The sequence below is a fragment of the Taudactylus pleione genome, unplaced genomic scaffold, assembly GCF_031769625.1.
Source record: "Taudactylus pleione unplaced genomic scaffold, aTauple2 ptg000041l, whole genome shotgun sequence".
Taxonomy (NCBI): Eukaryota; Metazoa; Chordata; class Amphibia; order Anura; family Myobatrachidae; genus Taudactylus; species Taudactylus pleione.
Genome location: NW_028284443.1, coordinates 31,029,504 through 31,048,665, shown reverse-complemented (window position 1 = coordinate 31,048,665; position 19,162 = coordinate 31,029,504). Strand labels below are relative to the sequence as shown.

Below are 19,162 nucleotides of genomic sequence, written 5' to 3'. Positions count from 1 at the left end.
GTGATGCAAGTCAAAATCCCAAAACATTTTACTATTCTTTTCTTCAGAGCAAAGTATTAAACATTCACACTTCATATCACATTGTACCAACCTCTTAATGTCTCTGTGAACATGATTGTTTTCATGCAAATATTTGATACCCTGTGCTGTTCCAAACACAATATTACATCTCCTATGCCAGGGCAATGGAGCAGTGTTATTCTGAAAGAAAAGTAGATGTACATACATTTACTAGATTACTAAATAGAGGCAAACCTACCAGTAGAGCATCCACATATATTTTCTGGATCTTAAATACTTTTAGGACAATTAACATATACAACAAATACCTTAATAAGTAATAACAGTTTGTCCAAGCATTTCCACATTTTATAGGCAATTTGGTGTAAGAGATCCAATACCTTTTATGTTGGAATTCCAACCTTTACCTATGCAATAGTCACAAAAGTACCACACACAGTGATTGCGCTCATCGAAAAAAATTGTGGGTCCCAGGATCCCCTAACATCAAAAAATTGGGATCCTACTCCACTGATTCTGGGTCCCATCACATATTATGCTTTTGAGCTAGCCATAAAGCATCAGACCAGTCCACATGCCCTGCACATACACCATGGGAAGTCAAACTCATATTACAGTACAGATGTTTATACTGTAATTACACTGCAATGATCTCACATAGCCAACAGGTGCAGTGCTGGGGGCAGAGAAGTGGGTGAGGGCAGGCAGCAGTTGGAACAATGCTAGGGTCTGGTGGCAGCTTGGCTAGTGCTGGGGGCAGGTAGAAGTTGGGGTAAAGGGGATTAAGTGCAGACAGCAAATGGGACAGTGCTGGGGATAACAGTTGGGATAGAGGGGGTAAAGGGCAGGCAGCAGTTGGGGTAGAGCTGGGGGTTGAAGCAGGGAGAAGTTGGGCAAGGATGGGGTAAAGGCATCTGGCAGTTGGGGTAGCAAGGGGGGGTTAAGTGTACATAGATGTTGGGATAGTACTGGGGGGCAAGGAGAGGGTTACGGGCAGGTAGTGCTGGGCTTGGGGAGGGGGTAAGGTGATGATGAATAACACTAAAATACCCTCAAGAACTCCCCCTCCCCCGCCTGCCAGCCACATTGATTGATGCAGAGTGTTTGCCTAGGCGGCACCCCTACGTCCCATCCTGTTTGTATTATTAGCAGCACTGCCACCGCATTAATGTAATCAATATGACCATAACCCTCATCACACCTAACAAACTCTCACCACACCGATGTAAACCCACACCCACGGCACTACCTGCTTTACACTTACCTGTCTATCCTCCGCGCAGTGTCTTGCCTGGTCTGCCATCTGAATACAGGGTGCCGTCTTAACGTTGGGAGCCGGGTACAGTGGTAGTCTGTACACAGGGGGCCGCAGCAGTCTTTATGCGGGGGTCGAGGCAACTTTCATGTGGGGGGCCGGGGTAGTCTTCATGCCGGGGGCCGAGGGTAGTCTTCATGCCGGGGCAGCCTTCATGCGGGGGCCAGGACAGGTACCAGGTCAGTCTTCACACCAGGGGCCGCTGCATCAAGGAAGGGTGCCAAACAGCTTGCTCCACCTCCTTTTTATAGTCCTCCCTGCAGCCGGGAGTCATCAATCAAGCAATCAGGAGCCAGGGAACTGGCCACAGCGGAAAGCGTCCCAGGGAAACCAACCCATTTGCGGGTAAAATACGCGCTATTTGCGATCAATGGACACTTTCAGAATGGAGAGGGAAAACTCATTTTGAGACAAATGGACCTCTGGAAGGGCAACTCCAGAGAAAATGTCATTCTAATGTCCTCCCCTTTTTAGCAGAAATGTTCAGGTCCACATGAGCTATCCCCAACAAGTGGCACTGCTAAAAATCACACCACTACTATTTGTGAGCCTGATTCAGAGCCGCTCGTAAGTGGCCGCTCGTTCGCTCCGAGTGATGTTCGCACATGTGCGCATGCGTATGGGTCGTAATGTGCATGCGCCAACCAGTCAGTGCGATCGGAAATCGAGCGCTCGCCAAATAGCGAGTGCCTGCTAATTTGAGTGACAGGATGAGGCGTTTGTGGGTGGTAACAGGGAAAGGTGCTTGAAAACGGGGAGTGGAGATCCGAACGCAGGCGTGCCAAACGGTCAAAACGGGCGTTTTAAGGGTGTGCATAATTAACAAAGCAGCGTCATCAACCACGTCACTTGGTTGTCTCTTAGCCTGAACTGTTCGCATGATTGCGGTAGGAAAATTCTACCACAAGCACTGCGAGCAGTTCAGATGCCTTTCGATGTACTCGATTAATCAAATAAATAGCGGAGATGACGTAGGATGCGAGCGGCCAGTGGGCGTCTCTACAAAACAGCGAGCGCATGTTTCGTTTGCTCGCTCAGACATAGAGGCGTCAACAGACCGCAAAGAGCGAGCGCTCTATTTAAATATCCGGCCCCTTTTTCTGAACGAGCGCAAATAGCGTCCGGCTCTGAATCAGGCCCTGTGTTCGATCTGCTCCCATAGGTCAGTGCCGCACTTCCTGGAAAAAGTTCTCCTGATAGGGCCGCCAATTGTATAGGTGTGTATGTTGTATGATTGCAGGAGCTTTTGCCGATTAACAGCTTATAACGCTCCTGCAACAGTCGGCATCGGCAGGTCGAAAATGGGCTGTTTAATATTTGTCTGTCTGACCTTGCGATCCCATAGTAGCTCTTACACACTGTGCTATGTCTGCACAGTGTGTACGGTGCTCATAGGCAGCTAACGAGGTCACACTGGGTACACACTGTACAACTGATCGGGAGAGTTTAACCCAATCAGCCGCTGATCGAAAAGGTGTGTACACAGATTTACTCTTTAAGATCACTGCGACTGAAGCTGGGTACACACTATACGATGTAATAAACGATGTATGACGGAGATCCCAATTACACTAAATCCCATAACACACGATATAGAGTGTACACACTATGCAATCTTCCGAATGATGGCACAATATATTTTGTGCAGGTGCAGGATTTTTGCTATTTAATTAAGTGTGGGTTTTTTTCATTTTTTGAGCGGTGCAATTTTCTTTTCCAGCAGCCCTAGAACATGACCAATGTTTCGTAAAAAATCATATTGTTAGGAAAATGGTCGGGAATTCCTTCAGGGCCTCTGCTGCACCTCCCTGCTACTGACTAATTAAGCAATTGGAGTTTTCTAATTAGCTTAATTAGTCAGTAATTACTCACCTTTCAAAGCGTTGTCTTTTTCATCCAGGCTGTCGAGACCTGGTCTTCTGCAGCAGCGTGTATGGTAAGTTTGTGTGAGTGTGTCTGTGTGACCCTCCCCCCCAGATGCAACAAGAGGGAGAACTACATCTCCCAGCATCCCCCTTCCCAGCGCAAAGATGGAGGGGAGATGACCGGGAGACGTGGAGACCATCGGACCGGTAAGTAATCTTTTTTTTTTTCCGCACCACAGGATTTTCAGCACTGTGCACTTTTTTTATTGGATACCGCAAGTATCGGGAGCACGTATACCCATAATAATCCTAAAGTGGGCGCGAGGTCTACGTTATTTTTTGCGGTGAAAACCTCGCTCCCACTTGAATATACCCCATAGTATTTGCAGCACCAAGTTTCCCGCTCCCGCTGGTCATTGATGACATCTTTCATCACCGGTACTTGCAGGGCAACCTGACGATATCGTACGAGGATGAGGAATGGTGACGTCACTGAACGATTTTGTGAATTATATCGTTCAGTGTGGGTGCTCAATGTTGTTAACGACATAGAGCACATCACTGCCTGGGGAAACACTAGACAATATCGCTCATGGAGCATATTGTCTAGTGGATACGCAGCTTTAGATTTTTACATATTAGTTAGTATAGTGATTATTTTTCTATAGCTGGTTTATAAGTGCGAATTTTGTGGTGTTGCTAGTTTATATAATAGAGTTTGCTTTGACCTCATATTATCCTGCTGCTTTATTCCTGCATTCTCCTGTGATCAGGACTATTGCGCAGAATAAATTTTTCTTGTCTAAATGATGCCTGCAAACAGAAACCTAGTCACTCATATCAGTGCCGGCTCGATGTGCATTCAAGCGGAGCGGCTGCACGTGGATGCCACCTCGACTGGCGGCAGCCAGCAACACTGCATACGCATCGCTAACTAACTCCCCCCCCCCCCCCCCAGGCAGTACTGGGCTTATCTTCAGGGCATCCCGGGCTGTGACGTCATGGGGTCATGCAGCTGCGCGCCCCATAGTGTGCTGCAATGCAGTATAGTTTTTCTTCCCTGTGGAGGCAATGTATGTGTTTTTTTTTTTCCTGTGGGGACAATGTGTATGTGTGTGTTTTATCCTTTGGGGCAAAGTGTGTTTGTGTGTGTGTGTGTTTTATCCTTTGGGGGCAATGTGTGTTTTTTCCCCTGTGGGGGCCAATGTGGGTCTGATTCTAAGTCAGATACAGCCGCATCTTGTCTGCACCTTTTGATGTTCACCTGTATGTGACCTTATGCTAGTGCCGCTACAACAACCCCTCCCTGTTGTACATCTGTGCGCATGATTACGCAAGGACTGAGACGCCCATTTGCAGTATCCGCACACACTGAATTACCAATTGGTGTGTCATTAAGTGCACCATCTGTTGCACCAGCCACATGGCAGGTGCAGTTTCTCTGTCCGAACATGGCCTCACATGTCAGTGGTCAAGTGTCTGTGTACACGACACTCCCTTAACACGATCATAAAACAGACCATCTCAATGCGTGCGTTAAGTCATCGCTCAGGAACGCCAACTACAATTTCAATACACTCCTCCCTGCATGCGCCTGAAATTACAACTGCAGCTCTGCACAGACACAATTGCTCCACTGTTTGACATAGGCAGTGCATTGTGTCTGACTCAGAATCAGCCCCTGTGTTTTTTTATGTATAGTATTAATTATGGATTTTGTTAGATAATGAAGGCGCACCAAAATTAATTGCTTAGGGTGCTTGTAGACCTGGGGCTGGCCCTGACTCAGATAAGCAGAAGGAATGCTAAACACAAACAAGAGCGAAACATTTTGTGTACCAAGACTCTGTCTTGAGTAGTGTCAAACCAGACTGATAGCATTGGATCCTCACAACGCAGTGAGTCCCAGACAGACCACTTACATTACTTTAGGAGACATTACTAGAGACAGTAACAACATTAACTTCTGAGAATGCAAATTAAAATTTGACAAGATCTACTAGTGAAGGAAACTCATGCGATCACCAAAATATCAAATATCAACTGGGCCAAGGGTGAACCGAGGCTTTCTGTCACCAGGGCAAAGACTCACTCATACTTGGTACCCCCATCTCCATTTAAAGTCTCAAAGGGAAGTAATATTGCCTGTACTACACTATCTCACCCACCACAGAGCATCCCAGTGACAGTTTTTGCACTACTTATTGAATCCTTAGCCATGGTAATACATTCTAACCCAAAATGTTGTGTATATTAAAGTGACAAAATAAATGGCATAAATGCAGACTTAAATTCTGTATATTGCTATATATGGCTAACTTTCATCAATTCTAATCTCAAATTAAATTAATCAGAGCATTAAAAGTAAACAAGTCAAAATTGCAACTCACCAGACAAGCCAAACTATCCAGAAGAGAACCGTTTGACATGTATGTGTAGACCAGGCAGTAATGGTCACCATCATCTGAGAAGCCAAGCAGTTTCACAATGTTTTCATGTTGACATCTACCAATATTTGAAATAAAATGTAATTACACAAAGACATTTTAATAGCAGATTAATATTAATAAATGTAGATCGCTATACTGCCCTGATTCAAAGAACTAATAACACCATCAGTTCAATATACCACAAGATGGCTAATTCCAGAAAACATAACGATAAGAAATATTAATTCTTACTTGTCAACAACTGGCACCAAATAATATGGTCAATAAAAATAAATAAATAAACAGCAACCAAATAGTGGAACACACAACAGTCTTTTCTCAAACATTCCACTGACTCTAAAGGCCCCCACACACGGAGCAATATAGCAGCCGATTCGACAGATTGGAACAATATCGCAGCTATTTCATTCCTTTTGGCTGTGCGTGATATCGTCCGCCGTGCGCTCTCGTGAGGTTGTCCGTCACTCTTCCAGATCTTTCCGCATGCACAAGAGATATGGAGAATCGACGAACGATCCCATGCTGGTCTATGGGGGGACATATCGGGCACTGGATCGCTCCGTGTGTGGGGACCGCCTGATATGTTGGCCGTCGGATTGTGGATCGCAATGCTGGGTACACATCGTACCGTGTGTACCCAGCTTAAGGGGTCAAACCTATTAGGTGCGAATTGCGAGTTTGTTTCTTAAAACTCGCAGACTTCACACTAATACGCGCTCCCGAGAAATCTCCAATCAACTTAAAAATGCCTATTAGTGGTGGTCGCAGCGGAGGGGTGCCTGCCAAATGAGATGTGAGAGAAGAGACCATCCTGTACCCCCCAAAGCAGATAATTTTGTTAGCAAAACAGTATAGAAGGCTGTTTGTGGGCCTTTGGAAGGTACTGTAGGTTTTTAAATGGTGTCAAATGGCTGATTTGTGCTTCCAAAATTCGACCATATCTCACACAAGACACTGCAAAAACTCTAATCCATGCACTTATTATTTCCCGCCTTGACTATTGCAATAGTCTCCTTACTGGTCTTCCCAAAAACAGGCTATCGCCATTACAATCAATTATGAATGCAGCTGCAAGGCTTATCTTCCTTGCCAAACGTTCATCGTCTGCTGCCCCGCTCTGTCAGTCTCTCCATTGGTTGCCGGTTTTGTACCGTATTCAATACAAAATACTCTTACTTACACATAAGGCTATTAACCAAACCACACCAACATACATCTCTTCACTCATCTCAAAATATCACCCTACCCAACCTCTCCGCTCAGCACAAGATCTGCGTCTCTCATCCCCATGCATTACTTGCTCCCACTCACGGTTACAGGACTTTCTTAGGGCTGCACCCACTCTATGGAATTCCTTACCACGCAAAATACGACTTTCCTCTAGTCTCCAATCCTTCAAGCGATCCCTGAAAACTCACCTCTTCAGGCAAGCTTATCAGATCCCAGAACCGCCCACACAACCCTCATAGTTTCCATATCTAATTACATCCCCTTTTACAGTCCACACATAACCTCCCACATTGTCTTTCTCTCACATCCTCATGACATTTGGCCGACATTCCTGTGTGACTGGATCATGCAGCCAACCAAGAAACTGTGCGTTGTGGCTGGACCAAGATGCAATATATAGCACCTATCCTTGTGTATTACTGCCTATTTCCCTATAGATTGTAAGCTTGCGAGCAGGGCCTTCCTACCTATATATCTGTCTGTTATTACCCAGTTTTGTTCTATCAATGTTGACAATTGTAAAGCGCAACGGAATATGCTGCGCTATATAAGAAACTGTTAATAAAATAAAAATAAATTCTGTTTAAAAATAATGCAAAGAAAAATTATGAAAAGCAAACTTTTTTCATTTAATCTCAAACGAAAAAAGCAAAAAAAAGTAGGAAAAAAGGTGACTTGGGTACTTTGAGGGCACCGTGAAAAATGTAAAAAAAATTATAAAAAAAATATTTTTTAATTAAAAAAATATTGTAATTAGATTTGGGGTGCCTAAACTTTTGAAAAAGTTGATTTGGGGGCAATTTGAGGACATGTCCTTCCCCCCCAAATGATATGTAATTATTGGACTAATTAAGCTAATTGGAAACTTTCAATTGTCTAATTAGTCATTGCGGGGGGGGGGGGGGGGAAGCGTCCAAGGGGTTCAGCACAGTGTCCTGACATTTTAAACTTAAAATAAAGATTTTCCTTTAGCGAGTTGCTAATTGGATTGCAAAATGAATTCGCTATGCGAATTCGAACAGAAAATAGCAACTCGCACCTCGCAATTCGTTTCTAATAGGATTGACCCCTAAGTAAACTGTATTGAGATAGACAAGGCAGGCTTATCAGATATTGGTCTGCGTCAGCAAGAATGAAAAACAAATTGACACATTTAACCTTTTCAAGTTTTAACAGTGATTTGCTATATTCTAAATGACACAAAAGATCACTGTTTTTTAACTTGTGTGCCGTCAACAGGTCATCAGACACAAAATGTTCATGAACCTATCCTGAGAAGGGGAAGATCTGTGACCAGTGCTGTGTGAGTGTGACCTGACCCTCACTGTCTCCTTAAGAACAAAAGAATTTAAATATTGCAAAATTGTGCAAAAAAAAAAAAAAAAAAGTATTTCTTTTTTAAAACTTATGATCTATGGCTGACTGTATGGCCAGCTAGGCAGCTGGTCATCATCATGCTGCCATGATGATGGGCCTATTTAATATGGAGGCCTGGAGCTATAGTAATCTGGCCCTGGAAGCATATACAGTCAGGTGCATAAATATTGGGACATTGACAGAATTTTCATATTTTGGCCTCTTTTCACCACCACAATGGCTTTGAAATGAAACAAACAAGATGTGCTTTAACTGCAGACTTTCAGATTTAATTTGAGGGTAATTACATCCAAATCAGGTGAACGGTGTAGGAATTACAATGGTTTCTATATGTGCCTCCCACTTTTTAAGGGGCCAAAAGTAATGGGACAAACTAAACAATCCTAAATCTAACTTTCACTTTTTAATACTTTGTTGCAAATCCTTTGCAGGCAATTACAGCCTGAAGTCTGGAGCACATAGACATCACCAGACGCTGGATTTCATCCCTCGTGATGCTCTGCCAGGCCTCTACTGCAAATGTCTTCAGTTCCTGCTTGTTCTTGGGGCATTTTCCATTTAGTTTTGTATTCATCAAGTGAAATGCATGCTCAATCGGATTCAGGTCAGGGGATTGACTTGGCCATTGCATAACATTCCACTTTTTAGCCTTAAAAAACTCTTTGGTTGCTTTTGCAGTATGCTTCGGGTCATTGTCCATCTGCACTGTGAAGCGCCGTCCAATGAGTTCTGAAGCATTTGACTGAATATGAGCATATAATATTGCCCGAAACACTTCAGGATTCATTCTGCTGCTTTTGTCAGCAGTCACATCATCAATAAATACAAAGGAACCAGTTCCATTGGCAGCCATACATGCCCATGCCATGACACTACCACCACCATGCTTCACTGATGAGGTGGTATGTTTTGGATCATGAGCAGTTCCTTTCCTTCTCCATACTCTTCCCTTCCCATCACTCTGGTACAAGTTGATCTTTGTCTCATCTGTCCATAGGATGTTCTTCTAGAACGGTAATGGCTTTTTTAGATGTTGTTTGGCAAACTCTAATCTGGTCTTCCTGTTTTTGAGGCTCACCAATGGTTTACATCTTGTGGTGAACCCTCTATATTCACTCTTGTGAAGTCTTCTCTTGATTGTTGACTTTGACACATATACACCTACCTCCTGGAAAGTGTTATTGATTTGGCCAACCTAATGTTTTTGCCATCTCTCCGATGGGTTTGTTTTGATTTTTCAGCCTAATGATGGCGTGCTTCACTGATAGTGACAGCTCTTTTGATCTCATATTGAGAGTCAACAGCAACTGATTCCAAATGCAAATTTCACACCTAGAATCAACTCCAGACCTTTTACCTGCTTAATTGATAATGAAATAACGAGGGAATAGCCCACACCTGTCCATGAAATAGCTTTGAGTTGCTAGTCCCATTACTTTTGGCCCCTTAAAAAGTGGGAGGCACATATAGAAACCGTTGTAATTCCTACACCGTTCACCTGATTTGGATGTAATTACCCTCAAATTAAATCTGAAAGTCTGCAGTTAAAGCACATCTTGTTTGTTTCATTTCAAAGCCATTGTGGTGGTGAATAGAGGCCAAAATATGAAAATTCTGTCAACGTATTGTATACGGTGCCATGAGATCACGGAAGGATGAAAGCATTATTCGAAGTTTGGAGATCCGGGGACATGGCGTGGATGTATCACTGCTGTCCACTTAAGATCAAATGTATACTGACTGTACTGATTCCTGATGATGGAGTAAATTTTGAAAACGTTGGAGCTTCTACCACACATACAGAGGCATAACTGGGGTTTTTGAAAATTGTAGCAAATTCTAGAAAAGCGTGCTAGAAATTAGTGTTCACGGCAGACCGGGGGGCAGGACGATGAGGTGTGGGTAGGGCTTCCCTGCGCGCTCTCTTAAAAAGGGGAGTGGCTGACCAGGGAGGGGGTGTGTCCTTGCGACACATCCCCAATTCGTCACTCTTGGGGGCGTGCCTAGCACTAATTATATTATTTTGTGGTTCTCAATAAAAGTTGATGTGAATACTTATAGGTTATTGTATTCTAGCCCTACAGGTATCTTTAAGCATTAATTAGATGACTTGAGGTTAATAAAGGTTTAAATAACAGTGAGATAAAACAAGCTTCATTAGTACAGCATTCGATTGTTCCCATTATGTACACTTAATTGACTTAATACCTAAAGTGCACAAGACACTGCATAACCCCCCTGGCAGACCCATCATTGCAGCCAGGGAGTCATTATTTCAAACAGTGTCTGTATGCTTAGATTGTTTACTTCAGCCCTATGTACAAAATGAGACCACATATTTGAAAAGGAATCGGTATGTAATGCCGGCGGATCAAATACCGACAGCGGCAGCCCGACGGGTCGAAATCCCGACTACAGAAGGTAAGTACTCTAACCCTCCCCTCTCCCTACCCTAACCCTCCCTTAGTGGTGCCTAACCCTAACCTCCCCCCGTTAGTGCCTAAACCCCTCCCCGCACCCTAAACCTAACACTCCCAGGAGGATGCCTAACCCTAACCTCCCCCCGCTAGTGGGTCCAAACCCTAACCCCCCTTTTCCCTACCCTAACCCTCCCAGGGGGGGTGCCTATCCCTAAGTCCCCACGGGGGTCGCTAAAGCTAAACCTCCCCTCCCCCCGAGGCTACACGCTAAAACCCGGCTTACCTTCGTTTGGTAAGCCAGGTGTCAGGATTTCAACGACTATCTTTAGTCCCATGTCGGGATGTCGGCGGGCTGGATAGTGCCCACTGGTATCCTGACTACATCCAATTTGAAAGATAAATCTACACTACTTAATAAGTTGAATATATTTTCACAACCTCCCATGCACTGATTACCGACAATGAGATGTATAGGTGCGCCCCCCCCCCCGTTTATTTTTTTCCTACATTTTAGAAGCACACATTGATATGTCATTATTTCTTATTTGACAGTCATTTTTACATTCAAACCTCTAGTTGTGCGATGGGGTCAGCTGTGGCCCTCTCTTTCACTAATAGCTATATGTTCAGTGTAGAGAAACAATGGTTTTATTCTAACCACAGGATTTTTCAACATGTTTTTGTACTACCGTTACATTGACGATTTTTTGGTCAGGATCGGAACAATTATTATCTGATCTATTCACGCAACATAATTTGTTACCTCATCCTATTAAGTATAATCTTATTATGGACAGAGACAGTAAATTTCTTAGACAATAAAGTTTAAAGAAGGCTTTTTGGTTACATCACTTTTTACTAACAATGGTTTAGACTTCAGGAGTTGTCATGCGACTGAAACAGGGGTTGCCTTACTCGCAATTTTTATGAGTACGTCGCATTCTAAGTTTCAATTAGACAAAATGGTTGAGAGATTCCAACAGAAAGGTGTCCCATTAGAGAACCTTTTGGCACAGAGAGATAAGGTACTTCAGCTTTCTAGGGAACAGGCTTTAATTCCTAAAAAGACTAGAGAGAAAAATCTGGTGATGCTTTGGGTTAATAATTTCAATACTTCAAGTGAGAGTGTCAGAAAACGTGCCAACCAATATTGGCCAATTGTGTCTACTTATCCTAATCTCAGTAGCATCAAGCAATCCCATATTATGCCCTGTTATACACAGGGCAAGAATCTTCGGGATCTATTAGTGAGGACTGATGTGACCGACAATGACAAGACACAAATTGACTTCTTGAGAACTAAGAGGTTGGGCTGTTTTACGTGTCCTAATTGCACGACGTGCAATTACATGGTTAATGGCAATTCATTCAGACATCCTCTTACTGGTAAATCCATTCCTATCAAGTTTTTTCCTCACTTGCAGTTCAAAATTTGTTATCTATATGATCACCTGCCCATGTAGCAGAATTATATAGGTAAGATTGAACGGATGTTCAAAGAACATGCAGCATCAGGGTGGCCCTGTCTAAGAAACATTGGGCCTGATTCAGACCCACTCGCAAGCGGCTGTCCGCTCCCAAGTGGGTCGATGTTGTGCACTGCGCATGCGCACGACAGCGGGAGCTCCGTCGTGCGCATGCGCCAGACGCGACAAGCGATGGACTTTCCTTTGCTCGTTGTGTCTGATCAAAGGCGGCGTGCTGTCGATGTTGATTGACAGCACGCCCCCTTTGGTGGGCGTGCCTCCCTGACGGGGGCGTTCCCAAGGGAACGCCTACCGTCAGAAGCCGGCCCACTGACATCACTAGTGATGTCAGTGGGAGTGATTCTGGCTCTGATAGAGCCAAAATCACTCCGGGCCTTGCGGTTGAAAACCTCAACCGCAGGCTCCGGCTCGCAGTGGCGATGGTCAAGACCATCGCGGCCATCAAAACTGCACGCTCGTATAGGCTGTGGGTGGTGACCCACAGCTATACGAGCGTCCAGGAGGACGCTCCATAATTATGGAGGGCGGCCCTCATTCAGAGCGTGCGCTCTGCTCAGAGCTTACGGCTCTGAATGAGGGCCATAGCGACCAACTGGTTGCTAGACACTTTTTAGAGGCTAATTATAGTTTGGCCTCTTTAAGATATTGTATAATTGATCATGTTCCGGCATGGGTTAGTGGGGGTGATAGGTCCCGTAAATTATTACAATTAGAATTCCAGTGGATCTTTCGTTTAGGAACCCTCTCACCCATAGGTCTTAATGAAACCTTGGGATTACATGCATTTTTATACTGATTATGCTGTTGTTATTGTCCTTTCTGATGCGTGTTCTTTTTTTAAAATACTTTTCTCAATTGAGATACAGGACTTTACCTTAGTCTCCACTGTAAGTAATTTTACTTACATTATTGTGTATTATTGTATTTTTTGTTATTGCTACCCTTCGGGAGGTTGATTATAAGGTTTTGTTATTATGTGCTTATGACAGTTAGTAACATTTTTGGATTAGATACTGTTGAAAGATCATTTGTATTCATTACAGACAGCTGTGTTTAGTGATGGGTTTATTCACTTTAATTGGGTCTGCAAGCTGTGTGCTACACAGACTTCCGTCAACGTCACACTTAGTGCTATGTATATAAAGAGAGCACTGTTGGATTGTGATTTATTCTGACAAAAGAACAAACAATACAAGTTCTGAAATGTTGACACACTATAGGTCTCTGTGGTCTTTCTTTACAAAGTCGTCTGAGTGCCTCCTCTTACCATTGGATGATATATTAGCGTTCACTCTAGCTCCGGCGCCCGGCGTCTATTCTCCGGCGGTGACCGGGTCACTGCACTTTTCTCCACCTGCGGGACACTGCGACCCGCGGGTGAAGACGGCACCCGCAGGCTGTGAGGACAGGGCGCTTTTTGCCCTCTTTCTGGAGGGCAGGGTGCTTTTTGCCCTTCAGAAGGAGGGCAGGGCGCCGTGCCCCATTAAAACAGCCTAGCGGTAACGCTATATTATATATATTTATTTATTAGATATATAGTAATGTTTACTTAGGTTATATGAGCAGTTTACATATGTTATGTTAGTGTGCCCCATCATCCACATAAAATACATCGAAAAAGCCTGTTCCTCATAAAATACACAGAAAAAGCCAGATCCATGTTAAATAATATGTACTGTAATATAATGCCCCAATTCACATTATGACATACAGCAGTAGTGCCTATATACACAGCCACACAGTAATGCCTACCTTACAGAATGCAGCCTCCGGTGTGGATGTGATGAGAGTGGCGGGCGGGGGGGGGTAGGGGAAGGGACCGTAAGGGCAGGCACAGGCAGGTCAGCTCCTCTCCTAGTTTTCGCGCCTGGAAGCAACAGCAGGAAAACCGCTGAGGAGAGAGGAAATGCCGTGGAAGACATGCAGGGAGGGGCCCCCTCTCCTCCTGCTGGATACAGTGAGAGGGCGATGCTGTGGAGGACGATGCTACTGTGCCGGAAACCACTCTGGGACCTGGGTGCTTCTGACTGACTGAGCTGCGTCTCTTTCTGGATTGTCTGCTGGACCCTCTCTGCTGGGACTGACAACACACACGGCGCATGCCCCACCCTAGATACAGCCCTGCTCCTGACTAGGGCACATTGGTCGGGTGGGTACGGGCACTGCACTGGGCACAGAGCAAGCAGTCACACAAACTCTGCGGCCGACATCAGATGCAGAGTTTGGCACACTTGTGATGCTGTCGTCCACCTGTCTGTCAGCCCCACTCTGGCGCAACCCACTAGAGCAGAGCAGGGAAGTCATGCAAGATTAGGAGGAGGAGTTAAGTCATGACGTGGCCTCCCTCCCTGCAGCTGAATCAAACTGTCACTCGCGGCCAACTCCCTCCTAACTTCCATTGGCCAGGCGACGCCTACCTCTCCACCTCCTCCTCAATGACCCTATTGACCAGTGACAGACATGACACAGTCAGTACATTGACTGCCCTGGACAGCGGGCGGCGGAGCCCCTATCTGCTTGACTGCCGCAGTGCCCAGGGCATGTGCCCCATACAAAAAAATAATAATAATAAAATAAATAAATAAATATATATATATTCTTCATTTCTACTTCAGGGTCCATAGGGTATCCACAGGATACCTTGGGGTATAGGTGTGACGTCAGTCATCGGGCACCATAGAGTTAAGCATTCAGCCTCCCAGGATGCACTAGGGTCCCCCTCCTATACCCCGCCCCAGAGCCAAGGCACCTCAGTTTAGTTTGGTACCCGGCCGGAGTCGGGTGCACCTGTTGGAGTGGGGGCTAAGAAGAGCCCCTGAAGTTTTCCTGCATGCAGCTGTGGCTGCACATCTGGATGTACAGCATGGACAGTCAGTCCTGACGTCCATGCTGTCTTCCCTACACCCCCGCCTGTACCAGAACGCCGGTACTGATCCGGGGATGATGGTGAGCATCTGGGGTCACAGCTAGCGGTGACCCCAGATGTTCCGGACCATGGCCGGAATCAAGGGGGACAGCAAGGTAAGCAGCGGGGTCCCGTGGCGGGTCCCCGCTGTTACATGGTCCAGAGTCCCCAGGCAGGGGGCTCCCTGGGGACTGGCTGCAGCGTGGAGCTAGGTATATAACCTGCGCTTCCACTACCCCCCTGGGACAGCGGACCGCAGCAGAGCGGTAGCGCTGCGGCGTCCCGGAGGTTAAATGCATGCCAGGGGAGTGCGCCTTCCCTGTCTCACAGCCGGCGCCTCCCCCGCTACACACAGCCCTCCCTGCAACAAGCCGACTGGCCCTGTGGCAGCGCTCCTCCCCCAGGCCAGCCTCCTCTCTGCTCCTCGGCGGCCATCTTCCACAACGCATGGTGAACGCTGCTGGAAGCCTGGACGGAGGCATCGTGGTCAGGGGTCCCCCCGTATACCTCTCCTCCGCTGTGGTCAGGTCTGTGTATGCAGCGCTGTGTCCTACCAGACTCTGTGTAGTTGATTTATCAACGCTGGTTAGTGCAGGAATTGATTTTCTTTGCATTGTATGTGACTGTGCTAGCGCTGCTGCCTGTATCTTCTATTTCTGACTGTCAGCTTTATTACTGTCCCTGTTCTTTCTGCTAAGCCCTTGCGGTGCGGTGCTGCAGGGTGGTCTCTCGCCTTTTTCAAAAACAATTGGTGAGAGGGGTCACATACTTTGTACCATCATGTCTGAAAGTGATTTTCCTCTCCGGCTACAGTGTACTACGTGTAAAGTACCTTTAGCGGAGGGGGAGGGTAGTGCGGAGGGCCTCTGCCGACAGTGTTTGTCTATGGCGCGGCCTATTACGGTTACAGCACTGGTACAGGAGCCGCCCTGGGCTTGTTTCGCTCAGACGCTTACAACCTTAGTGGGCCAGTTAGCTCCGCAGCCCACGTTTACGCAGATGGGTTTGTCCCAGCAGTCAGTGGTGACGTCACCCATGCAGGGTTTCCCAAGACAATTGGTGGTACCCGGCAGTCTCCCTATAGGGTTAACTCCCTGACGAGTTCTGTACAGCACTTGTCGGATGTGTTGCAGGGGGAGGCTGTGATGCGGCCACATAAACGGCCGGTGGCGTCTCTGTCGGCTCCTTATGAGGATGACGAAGGGACGTCTGATGATGGGGAGATTCTGGATCCTTACGATCAGGAACCTCTCCATACTAAGGACGCTGACGCTAGGTCCAAGATGTATATTCCTGGACTTATTCGGGCAGTCCGCAAAACCTTGGTGATTGAGGACGAAGTTCCCCCAGCGGCTAAACCCAAGTATGCCTTTTTTAAGGATGTGAAGGGTAACGCCACAGTCTTTCCTCTTTCGGGTCAGTTGGTGGACCATTTAGAGGAGGCGTGGAAACAGCCTGGCAAGCGATACCAGCCGCAGAGGCGCCTGGCGGTGGCTTATCCGTTCACGGATAATTATTTTGCTAAGTGGGAATCCCCTCCACAGGTGGATTCTCATGTGACACGTCTTGTCCGTAGTGCCACATTGCCGATGCCATCCATGTCCTCCCTTAAGGATGCTATGGACCGCAAGGTGGAGATCTGCCTGAAGTCCGCTTATTCCCTTGCGGGGGGGGGCAGCACGGCCGGCTATGGCCATTTGCTGGGTTGCCAGAGCGATGGAGCGCTGGGCGGATTCATTGGAGGCGTCCTTTGATTCCGACTGTCCGGCCGAACAGGCGGAGTTGATTGGTAATCTCCGTGATTCGGTCACTTATATCAACGAGGCGGCCTTAGACATTAGTACCCTGGTGTCTCGAAATTCTTCAGCAGCGGTGGCTGCTCGTCGCACCTTGTGGTTGCGATCCTGGAAGGTGGACGCTGATTCCAAAAAGGGTTTGGAGGCGTTGCCCTTTAACGGAGAAGTTCTCTTCGGTCCAGATCTGGACAAGATTGTGGCCACGCTGGCGGCAGCCAAATCGGCATGTCTCCCGTCGGCCGCTGTTCCCTCTGGTTCAGGACCATCGTCCTTTCGGTCTTATAGGGCCCAGGGCAGGCCCAAACCACAGTCTTTTCCCCGACAGGCTGGTCCCAAGAAATCGGCCAAGCCCCGGAAGCAGGCATGGAGTACCAGACGTCCGGCCCCCAAGCCAGATGACAAGCCTGCGGCCTGACGGTCCAGGCCTCCCTTTGGGGGATCCCAAAGTGGGAGGCCGCCTGCTGCAGTTCGCCTGGTGTTGGTCGGTCACCACGACAGACACTTGGGTTCTTGAGGTGGTCTCCCACGGGTACGCCCTCTCTTTCCGGCACAGACCCCCGGCTCGATTTTTCACCACGGGTCTACCATCAGACCGGAACAAGGCCACGGAGCTGCGGAAGGTCTTGCACACTATGCTCCAGGCTGGAGTTATAGTGCCTGTTCCATTCTCCCAGAGGAGCCAGGGTTTCTATTCCAATCTCTTTTTGGTGCAGAAACCCAATGGGTCGTATCGTCCGATTCTCAACCTCAAAGCTTTCAACAAGTCTTTGCGGGTGCCGAAGTTTCGGATGGAGACCCTACGGTCCATCATTCTGGCGCTGGAACCTGGGAACTACATGGTGTCATTGGACATACAGGACACTTACGTGCATGTCCCTATTCTTTTGCGCCATCAACAGTTCCTCAGGTTTGCAATCCGCAGCGACCACTTTCAGATTCGGGCGTTACCTTTTGGCCTGGCGACAGCACTGAGTGTGTTCACCAAGGTGATGGCGGTCATGGCGGCTTCTTTGCGGCTGCAGGGAGTCCGCATGTTGCCATACTTGGACGACCTTTTATTAGTGGCAGGATCTCCGGAGCTCCTTCTGCGCCACTTGTACCTGACCATTGTGCTACTGCAATGGTACGGCTGGTTAATAAACTGGCAGAAGTCCACTCTAATCCCGTCTCGGCGGATTCTGCACCTCGAAGCCTTATTGGACTCGGGACAGCAAAGGATCTTTGTGACGGGGGAAAAGATCTCTGCTTTACAGTCGAGGGTGCGCAGTTGTCTCCACAGCCGCCGGGTGTCTCTACACTCGGCGATGAGGTTACTGGGCTCCATGGTGTCGGTGTTCGACATGGTGGAATATGCCCAGTTTCACTCCAGACCTCTGCAGCACCTGATCCTGTCCAAGTGGAACGGGCTGCCTCAGTCTCTAAAGTCCCAGACAATGGTGCTCACCCCGGAGGTTCGCCTGTCCCTTGCCTGGTGGTTACAGACGACCCATCTCAGCAAGGGACGTCCGTTCTGGGTACCAAATTGGGTCCTGCTGACAACGGACGCCAGTCTTCGGGGCTGGGGAGCAGTTTCGGGTCCACACTTGTTCCAGGGCAGGTGGACTCCGACAGAAGCGGAACTTCCAATAAATATCTTGGAACTCCGTGCGGTCTTCAATGCACTCCAGCAGCCACATCGGGTTCTCCAGGGTCGCCCAGTGCAGGTCCAGTCGGACAACGCTACCACCGTGGCCTACATAAACCGGCAAGGAGGAACCCGAAGTCGGGCGGCTCTCGTAGAGGTGTCTCGGATCCTGGTATGGGTGGAGCGCAATCTTCCGGCCATATCAGCTGTCTTCATCCCGGGAGTGCTAAATTGGGAGGCGGACTTTCTAAGTCGCCAGGACGTTCATCCGGGGGAATGGTCCCTGCACCCGGACGTTTTTCAACTACTGGTGGACAAGTGGGGTCTTCCAGAGATCGACCTCATGGCATCCCGGCACAACAACAAGTTGCCGGTGTACGGGTCTCGCACAAGAGGCATCTCTGGTGGATGCTCTGTCCGTCCGGTGGACGTTCCGGTCGCTTATCTGTTTCCTCCGGTTTCCCTTCTTCCACGGGTAATCCGGAAATTCAAACAGGAAGGAGGGACGCTCCTGTTGATAGCTCCCGCGTGGCCCAGACGGCACTGGTTCTCAGACCTTCAGGGTCTGTCCGTGGACAGTCCTCTGCGGTTCCGCTACGACCGGATCTTCTGTCGCAGGGTCCTTGTCTTCACCCGGACCTGACTCGGCTGTCTTTGACGGCGTGGCTGTTG

General features: G+C 47.4%; 1 protein-coding gene across 2 annotated transcripts in view; it reads right to left on the bottom strand.

The window, feature by feature from the left end:
• IRAK4 (interleukin 1 receptor associated kinase 4) overlaps positions 1-19,162 on the bottom strand; it is a 62,705-nt gene that overhangs the window by 25,819 nt on the left and 17,724 nt on the right. For both annotated transcript variants that reach the window (XM_088458009.1, XM_088458000.1), the window contains exons 7-8: positions 5,592-5,706; positions 92-201 (exon numbers count right to left, since the gene is read on the bottom strand). In XM_088458009.1, coding sequence (XP_088314135.1) covers positions 92-201; positions 5,592-5,706 — 225 coding nt within the window. The remainder of the gene's footprint in view (positions 1-91; positions 202-5,591; positions 5,707-19,162) is intronic.